Source organism: Portunus trituberculatus, chromosome 49 (assembly GCF_017591435.1).
Source record: "Portunus trituberculatus isolate SZX2019 chromosome 49, ASM1759143v1, whole genome shotgun sequence".
NCBI classification, from domain to species: Eukaryota; Metazoa; Arthropoda; class Malacostraca; order Decapoda; family Portunidae; genus Portunus; species Portunus trituberculatus.
The window spans coordinates 7253117-7262859 of record NC_059303.1 but is presented as its reverse complement, the minus strand read 5'-3'; the positions used below and the strand labels follow the sequence as shown (position 1 = coordinate 7262859).

The 9743-nt window shown below is 44.3% G+C and overlaps 1 protein-coding gene across 1 annotated transcript in view; it reads left to right on the top strand.

Annotated features, from left to right (window-relative positions):
* LOC123499382 (diuretic hormone class 2-like) overlaps nt 1-7897 on the top strand; it is an 83303-nt gene extending 75406 nt beyond the window's left edge. The window contains exons 2-4 of the mRNA XM_045247300.1: nt 2485-2578; nt 4868-4969; nt 6663-7897. Coding sequence (XP_045103235.1) covers nt 2496-2578; nt 4868-4969; nt 6663-6921 — 444 coding nt within the window. The 5' untranslated portion in view covers nt 2485-2495 and the 3' untranslated portion in view covers nt 6922-7897. The remainder of the gene's footprint in view (nt 1-2484; nt 2579-4867; nt 4970-6662) is intronic.
* The last annotated feature ends 1846 nt before the right edge of the window (nt 7898-9743 follow it).

Below are 9743 nucleotides of genomic sequence, written 5' to 3'. Positions count from 1 at the left end.
TCTCTCATTCACAAGGAAACTTCACCTCTCTTTTAATCCTCCAAATCCTATCAAATCCTTCTGTTGGCATGATATATACGAAGCTAAGGACTCCCTCTTCCTTACCCCATCCTCTCCTACGCTTCCTTCACTTCCTTCTTTCTTCCTTCACTTCATTCCTTCATTCACTCCATCTCATATCCTTCCAGTTTTCTATAGATCTCTCTTTTAGTATTCTCTCATTTTCTTCCATCTTCCGTTTTCTTTGGTCCTTGTGGGTTCTTGAAGTCCTTGTGTCCTACGAGAGGGCTTCAGGATCTCTTAGGGCGCTGCTGAGGTCCTTCTGGCGTCTGAAGGAGAGAGGAGTGTCTGTGAAGGATACTAGGACAGAAGGAGGGAGGGGAGGACGGAAGGAGATTGATAGAAAATAGAAAGAAATAAAAGAGGAAGGAAGAGAAGGATAGGGATAGAAAATGAAAAGATAGGAAAAGGAGGGAAGGCAAGAAGGAAGGAGGGAGGGAAGGAGAATAATAGAAAGGAAAAAGAGGAAGGATAGAGAGAAGGAAAGGGAAAGATGGAGATAAAGAATAAAAGGATAGGAAAAGGAGAGAAGGAAAGAAGGAAGGAAGGAAGGAGGGAAGGAGAAAGAGAGAAAGGGAAAAAGAAGAAGGATAGAGAGAAGAAAAGAAGGATGAGGGAAGGATGGTGATAGACGGAAGGAATGGAAAGGGAGGGAAAGGAGAGAGGGATAATGAAGGAATGAAGTCAAGTGGAGGAAAGACAAAGAAAAAGAGAGAAAAGGAGAAAGAAAGAGACAAAATAAGAAAGATATAGAAGAAAGAAAGCGAAAGAGAAAGAAATTAAGAAAAGAAACATAAGGGAAGGACAGTAAATAAAAAAAAAGAAAAAGAAAGAGAAAAGAGAGGAGAAAGAAAGCCAAAAGGAAACAAAAGAAATAAAGAAAGACAAGAATAAAAAGAAGGAAAGAAAAAGTACTTGAAATAAAACAGAGAAAGAAAGAAAGAAAGAGAGAAAAAAGAAAGAAGAAAAAAGGAGAAAGAAAATGGAGAACAGGTGTTGGAATGTTGCAAATTTTGTTTCTGTCACGACCGCTTAGTTTCCTCCTCCTCCTCCTCCTCCTCCTCCTCCTCCTCCTCCTCCTCCTCCTCCTCCTCCTCCTCCTCCTGGTATCCTGTAAAGGAGTTCATTAGTAGCGCAGGACATGGAGAGAGAGAGAGAGAGAGAGAGAGAGAGAGAGAGAGAGAGAGAGAGAGAGAGAGAGAGAGAGAGAGAGAGAGAGAGAGAGAGAGAGAGAGAAAGAGAGAGAGAGAGCTTCATGAACCATATTTGTTGTTGTTGTTGTTGTTGTTGTTGTTGTTGTTGTTGTTGTAATGTTAATCTGGCAACGAATTTTTTGGACTCTCTCTCTCTCTCTCTCTCTCTCTCTCTCTCTCTCACGGTAATAAGGTTAGTCTCACCTGACGTACAATTAGAGGTGATCGAAATAGACAGGTACACATTACAGGTAGCTTAGTGTTCTCTGCCTCACCTGCTGCGCTTCTCCTTCCTCTAATGACCCTCCTTTACTTGTGTGTGTGTGTGTGTGTGTGTGTGTGTGTGTGTGTGTGTGTGTGTAAGTAAGTGAGTAAGTAAGTAAGCAAGTAAGCAAATAAGTAAGTAAGTAAAGTAAAGTAAGTGATAGTTTATTGCTTACAAAAATATTTATACCTAAGTTGCGAATTTAGAGTCTTGATATCTTGTTTGTGTGTGTGTGTGTGTGTGTGTGTGTGTGTGTGTGTGTGTGTGTGTGTGTGTGTGTGTGTGTGTATTTTTTTATTGGTTTATTTGGTGGATATTTTTCTTTTTTTTGCTGTTTTTTTATGGAAAATGAGAAAAAAAATTAATAGCCAAGGGTAATTTTATGCATTTTTTTTTTTTTCTGTTACCTGTTTGAAATAAGAGAAGAGAGTTAGTGGCGAGATTTACTTGGTTTTACGAAGGAGAATGAAGAGAAAGAGAGAGAAAGAGAGAGAGAAAGAGAATGTGGAAGAGAAAACAACAAATAACAAATCATTGCTAAAATTTATGTATGCTATATTTAAACAACTTAACCTCTTTAGTACCACGACACGTTTTCATATTCACTGTGGTTAGTATTTGGTGATTTTATACAGCTTCAGGAACTTATGTGGGAATTAAAATAGTGAAGACTGTGGCCATTAATCTTGTGACCTCCATAGACCCTTCCTAATGTCAATAAATCGTCTAATCATACACAAAACTCATGGTAAAAATGCGCCCCAATACTGTAGGAGGTCAAGTCTAATACACCTGACCAAAAAAATAAATAAATATACAAATACATGAGTGACTATGTTTATTTTTTCGTCTTTCTTTGCAAAAAAATACATAAATACATCAATAAATAAGTGACGATGTAGATTTTTTCCTCTTTCTTCTAAGATTTAAGAGACGACGTTCATTTGTTTTCCTCTTCCTTCGCAGGGAATATCCTAATGAACAACTTCAGCGTGGTGTTCGCTTCCCTGGTGGCCGCCTTCGTCCTCCTGTCCTCAGTCCATGCTACTCCAATCAACAGGTGAGCCCGCCCCTTACCTGCCAATTACCCGTGACACCTGTGGTCTTAGCGTATTAGTGGTGCGGCAGCCAGGTGATGAGTGAGAGGGGGTCGTGGTGGTGGTGGTGATGGTAGTGTTGTTCTTGTTGGTGGTGGTGGTGGTTGTGGTTGGGGTTGTGGTATTAGTGGTGGTGGTAGTGGTGGTGGTGGTAGTCGTGGTGGTAGTTTTAGTAGTTGTAGTGGTTATGGTGGTGGTAGTGGTAGTAGTGGTAGTGGTGGTGGTAGTGGTGGTGGTTTCAGTAGTAGTAGTAGTAGTAGTAGTAGTAGTAGTAGTACTATTAGTGGTAGAGGTGGTGGTAGTGGCAGTAGTGGTAGTGGTGGTGGTAGTGATAGTAGTAGTAGTAGTAGTAGTAGTAGTAGTAGTAGTAGTAGTGTTAATAGTGACAGTACCAATAATTATAGTAGTAGTGTAAGAGGTAGTAATAGTGGTGGTGGTGGTAGTAGTAGTAGTAGTAGTAGTAGTAGTAGTAGTAGTAGTGATGGTGGTATAGTAGTAGTACAGTAGTTATATATACACTAGTTCTCCGTGTGTGTGTGTGTGTGTGTGTGTGTGTGTGTGTGTGTGTGTGTGTGTGTGTGTGTGTGTGTGTGTGTGTGTGTGTGTGTGTGTGTGTGTGTGTGTGTGTGTGTGTGTGTGTATTCGGATTCACGTGTATGCATGTATCTATATAATGTGGCATGCAGATATATTCACACAAACGAAAGAACGAATGTATGAATGTATGTATGCATGAATGTATATGTATGTATGTATGTATGTATGCATGACCGTACAACACGTATCAACATGCAGATATGAAGGAATGCATTTATGAATCAGCTGAGACTAAGAGAACATTATCCCCTCAAAAAAAATGCACGAGAGAGAGAGAGAGAGAGAGAGAGAGAGAGAGAGAGAGAGAGAGAGAGAGAGAGAGGTGGCAGCTGTTTCGAAAGGTTACCCTCCACTTTTTTTTCTTTTTTTCTTTTTCTCCCCGCGGTGTGCAGAGACGCGCCCACGTAGACGGAGACGAGAAGGCGGCGAGACTGCGGGTTCTTGTTACTAATTCCAGTAACTTCCTCATGACTATTAGATAAATGCTGATTGTCTTTATTCATAAGCTCATTTTATTTGTTATTCGTCTATTTCTGTGTGTTTGTTTAATGTAGCGATGGGTCTTCTGTAAGAGTGTGCGAGAGAAAGAGATGATGATGATGATGATAATAATAATAAGAAGAGGAAGGAGTAAAGAAGAATGATAGAAAAAAGTTAACGTTATTATATAAGAAGAGAGAGAGAGAGAGAGAGAGAGAGAGAGAGAGAGAGAGAGAGAGAGAGAAACGGAGAGACGGAGATAGAAACACAGAGAGACAGAAGGACATTCAAAGCAGAAAAAAGGAGAAAAAAAGCAGTAACAAAAATAAAGGATCTGAAACCACACAAGCGACAAAAGGAGAATCTAACCCCACAAAAGCCGACAGTTAAACACATTCCCGTGACCTGGAACCATAAACTTAGCAGGTCATAACTCGGAGGTCACAAAGCACTGCCTGGGACTTTGTGAGCCTGACCTGACCTTACCTGACCTCGAGTGACCTTGCAGTCTTAAACTTTGACCTTTTATTCATGTTTTTTTTACCTTATTTTATTATTTTTGTTATTTTTCTTGTTTTATTGATTTTATTAGATTTTAATTTCACTATATATTTTGATTTCTTTATTTGTTTACTATCTCTCTCTCTCTCTCTCTCTCTCTCTCTCTCTCTCTCTCTCTCTCTCTCTCTCTCTCTCTCTCTCTCTCTCTCTCTCTCTCTCTCTCTTAATCCACCAATGCTGTCAAGTAATAGGAGGAGAGAGAGAGAGAGAGAGAGAGAGAGAGAGAGAGAGAGAGAGAGAGAGAGAGAGAGAGAGAGAGAGAGAGAGAGAGAGAGAGAGAGAGAGAGAGAGTAGCGGACAGGTGTGAAGGAGTGTGTTAATTAGGTTGTCCGCCAGGTAAACAGAGAGAGAGAGAGAGAGAGAGAGAGAGAGAGAGAGAGAGAAATTTCTTACCCTCCTGCGGCAAATAAATTCTATTGGGCAGGTCTATTTCCTCCCCTATTTACTTCTTCACATTCTTTCCTCTCTCTCTCTCTCTCTCTCTCTCTCTCTCTCTCTCTCTCTCTCTCTCTCTCTCTCTCTTCTTCCCTTCCGTTTTCTCTTCACTCACAGATTCCCTTTACTATTCCATAAGATTCCATTCACTAACCTCTCGCTCTTCTTTTGTTTCCCAGGGAGCCATCGCGTGCTGTAGTGGAGATAGACGACCCAGACTATGTGCTGGAGTTGTTGACAAGATTCAGCAACTCCATCATCAGAGCCAAGGAACTAGAAAAGTGAGTAGCCGTGGAAACGATGGAACGAAGCAAGGCAAAAGGGGGTACTCTCTCAAATTCTATACCCTAACCTTTGTATCTTTTTCCAGCAGCTTTTTGTGGATGATATCAAGGGTTTTAGGGTGTTTTTGGGTGGTTCTAATGGGAGTTTGATAGTTATTCTTCCTTATCAGAGGGTAGAAGTGTATTTAGAAGTAAGTTTTGTGTGTCTCTGGCGTTTGAAAATTGAGGGAGGGATCACATACTAAGCGTCTCATATTATACGCCTATACTAAACGATATCGAGGTTTTCACGGTGTTTTTGTGGCTCTAATGGGAGCTTAATAGTTATTCTTCCTTATCATAGGGTTGAAGTGTAGTAAAAGTCGAGGTTTTTGTCTTTGTGGCGTTTGAAAATAGAGGAAGGGAACGTAGCGTCTCAAACTATACTAGTGTGGTTTTATCATTGCTATTTTGATTTTTGTTTGTCTTGTTTTCACGTCAGTTGCTTTCAGTTTTTACCGGATAACTTTTTTTCTTCTATTATTTTTATTTTCCTTCTCTCTTTCTCAGCTTCTTTTTTCTTTTTCTCCTACGTGTTAAAATATTCTTCTACTATTACTACTACTACTACTACTACTACTACTACTACTACTACTACTACTACTAGTATCACTACTGATAATAATAATAATAATACATAAACGATTAGCAATTCGAGATAAAAATAAAATAAAAGAATACCATTATTAGTATTCAGAGAGAGAGAGAGAGAGAGAGAGAGAGAGAGAGAGAGAGAGAGAGAGAGAGAGTGGGGGAGAATGTGTAGGTACGCAAGCCAATTCTTATTCGTGAAGCGTTTAAGAATTTGATTGAGAAACCAGAATTGGAGAAGATGGAAGAGAAGGAGGAGGACGACGAGGAGGAGGCGGAAGAGGAGGAAGAGGAGGCTGAAATGGATGAGGAAGGAGTTTTTTTTATTATTTACTATTTCCATTTCTTTTCTTTCTTTTTTTTCTTTTTTCTTTAATTTTTCCTTTCTTTAACTTGTTCCTTTTCTTTCTCATAGTTGTACGTTTCTTGTTCTTGTTCTTGTTCTTCTTCTTCTTCTTCTGCTTCTTCTTCTTCTTCAGCTTCTTCTTCTTCTTCTTTTGCTACTACTACTACTACTACTACTACTACTACTACTACTACTACTACTACTACTACTACTACTACTACTACTACTACTACCGCTACTTTTACTACTTCTTCCTCGTCTTCTTCTTTTCCTTCATCATCATCATCATCATCATCATCATCATCATCATCATCTTCTTTTTCTTCTTCTTCTTCTTCTTCTTTAGCCTCCACCTCTTCTTTGACACACCCGGTTCCATACACTCCTGCTACCTCCTCGTCTTCTTCGTCCTTAACACCATGGTCTTTCTTCAGTCTTGCCGAGTCTCGCCCTACTTCCCCCGTGTGTCTAATGGGGAAGTCTGGCCATGCACGGCTGGTTTGCCTCGTGTGTTGAATGTTTTGTTTGCTGTGTTTTGATTTGTGAGTGTTTGTGTTAGTAGAGGTTTTTTGTTTCTCTCAAGGAAAGGCTCTTTATCACCCTTGTTTGTCTTAGAAAATGTTCCCATCCATTCAATGTGTGTGTGTGTGTGTGTGTGTGTGTGTGTGTGTGTGTGTGTGTGTGTGTGTGTATGACAACCTCCTTCCGCCGCAGATTCGTGCGCTCCTCCAGCGGCACCAAGCGTGGCCTGGATCTGGGTCTTGGACGGGGCTTCAGCGGGTCCCAGGCCGCCAAGCACCTCATGGGCCTCGCCGCCGCCAACTACGCGGGCGGCCCCGGCAGGAGGAAGAGGGAGTCCCAGGCTGCACCCCTTTCCCTGCACCACGATGACCACCCGGCCGCCCAGGAACACGCTGCCATCGCCGCCGCCGCCGCCGCCACTGCCGGCCTGCAGCAACATTCCTCTCGATAAGCGGCTCCCCTCCATCATGGCTGCCGCTGCCCCCCCACCCCTTCGACCCCCAGCACAAGTCCTTTGTTCCTCACGGCCCTCCCCCACCCCTGCCCCTCCAGCTCCAGGACAGTTCGTCAACTTCTCTGCTCTAGGCTCTCGGCTGCTCCTCCGCGCCCCTCGGCGGGCGTGGAGCGGGCTCCGGGGCGGTGTCCTGCACTCCACGCTGTATCTGTAGTCGCATTCCATATATGATGTGCGTAGTAGACTTCGCCTCGCCCGGAAGGACGTCCTCGACGCCTCCTGCAGCCCGGTGAGCCTCCGCCGCACCTCGGCGGGAGCTTCCCTCACGGCCGGCCCTTGGGTCTGGCGCAGAGGAGCCGCGGGAGACGCTGACCGCCTAGTCTGGGGCTCCGCGCGCCCCGCCGTGGCTGGAGACTAGCGTGATGGCGTCCCGCCGCTCATGGGCCCCGCCACCCCGCTCCCCCTCCCTGGGATCGACGCCCCTGGACCACACACACTGCCGCCCATGACGGCACTGCTGCCACTTGGTCCTTGGCGACCCTCCCTCTCTCTTGCGGCGCCTCTGGGCCTGGAACCCTTCGGTGGGCCGCGCGGCGCCCTGCCGTGGCCACAGGGCGTGGCAGGCGAGGCTCCGCCGCCGGCGAGGACAGGTCCTGGGCGGCACCGAGTCCTTCACAGCACGGGACGCTCCCGTCACCTGCATCATTCCACTCTCGGCCCGGGTCTTCTGTCTGCGTTGTGTTAGGGACGGGGCGGGGCGGGACAGACGAGGAGGGGCGGGGCTGGGTGGGGCTGGGCGTGACGGGCGGGGACCAGTGACCAAGCTACCCCGCCCCGCCCCGCCCTTCCCCGCCCTGTCCTGCGGGCTGGAACTTGTCTCACTAAGTTAAGACAGAGAAATAAATATACGTGAGTGTATAAGGAGCCATTTCGTTCACGTTCATGTAGATAACAAATAAAGCGTGTCGGTCCCTGCACTCCTTTATTCCTCAGGCACCCCGCAACGCCCCGCCAGGCCGCCAGCCCCCTGCCACCCACCCTGCCACTCTGCCGGGCATGGGGCTGCAGATACTGGTGGTGGTGCTGATATATTATACAGTTGTTTAGTATAGTAGTAGTAGTAGTAGTAGTAGTAGTAGTAGTAGTAGTAGTAATAGTAGTAGTGGTAGTAGTAGTTGTAGTCGCAGCAGTAGTAGTAATAGTAGTAGTAGTAGTAGTACATAGTAGTAGTAGTAGTAGTAGTAGTAGTAGTAGTAGTAGTAGTAGTTGTAGTTGTAGTTGTAGTCGCAGTAGTAGCAGCAGCAGTAGTAGTAGTAAAGGTAACAGTAATATGAGTTCATGACCTGTCTCACCAAGGTCAGGTCATATTCTTCCTTCTCTTTCTTTGTCCCTCGCTTCACTCTTACCTTTTCATACAACTATATGTCTTGTGTTACTTTGCCCCACAACATCTCCCTCACCTCTACATCTCGATCAGTGTGTAGTTTGCAGCCTGAGGTACTACGCCTGCAGCCTGTCCATGGTACTATAGACTACTGAGAGAATGGAGGAGTCTGAATCTATTGTAATACCGAAGAAGGAAGGAGCACTATTATGGTAAACATCGGACAACAAGAACAGTCGCCAGTACTAGTCTCCTTTACCAATCCTAGCTATATAATTTCCCAGTAGCAACACCTGGTAGCCCCCAAACCAGGTGAAGGCTTCAGGTTTCCTTTGATTGGTTAAATCCCTTCAAAAACTGGTTCCACCCACTTGACCCTCCTCTCCTGATCCATGCCCTGTCCCTCCCCGTGACCTCAGAGCGGCATCACCTTATCTTCCTTTTCACCACCCTCTTGTGTGTGTGTGTGTGTGTGTGTGTGTGTGTGTACCATGAGTCAGGTAGCGAAGATTGTACTGATGGCGACAGATGAAAGGTTGAGGGGAAAAGACGAGGAAACAGTGAACAGAGCGCAGTTTGGCTTCAGAAAAGGTAAAGAAAATAGGAATGTAATTTTCATATTAAAATAAAATATAGAGAGACCTATAGAGAAGCAGAATGACGTGTTTATGTGCTTTGTTGAGTTTGAAAAAGCGTTTGATGCGATACGTCATGAGATATTAGTGGAGAGGTGGGGAAGGTTTGGTGTAGATACTTTTTTTAAGGCAAGAGGGGAAGCCAGCCAAGGGCAATAAAGATAAAAAAAAAAAAATACCCACTTGATTGCCAGGTCTGTTAAAGATCAATAGAGCTAGCCAAAAGTCTGGGACAAAATTTAATGTCAAGTCGCAGGAATTTGGAAATACAGAAGCAGGCAGGGAGTTCCAGAGTTCACTGCTGACAAAAGGGTAATGATGAATCTGTACTGACGGCAGAGAGCTGTGGTGAGAATTGGAGACGGTAAAAGTGATTAGATTAAAAGAGAAAGATGAATGAGACAGGGCTGTGTGCTGTCACCGGATTTGTTTTCACTTTACCCGTAGGCCGTCGTGAACGAAATTGACGATACAGTGTCGATTGCAGACACGCAGAAGAAGTTACAAAGACTTGTGGATTGATTGGATGTGAAACGCAGGAGAGTTGGTCTGAGGATTAACTTCGGTAAAACAGAAATGATGGGAGTGACCAAGAGAAATTTAAGGAACAATAGACTGTGGATGTATGTGATGAGACAGAGAAGAAATATTAGTTCAGATACTTAGGACGTTTGGCGGATGAAGATGATAGATGTGATGCAGAAATAAGATCGAGGATTGGATTGGGAAAAGCTAGTTTTGGGCGAATGAGAGGGATACTGCGACAAACATGAGTCAGAGCACTGGGATCCGGCTAAGAA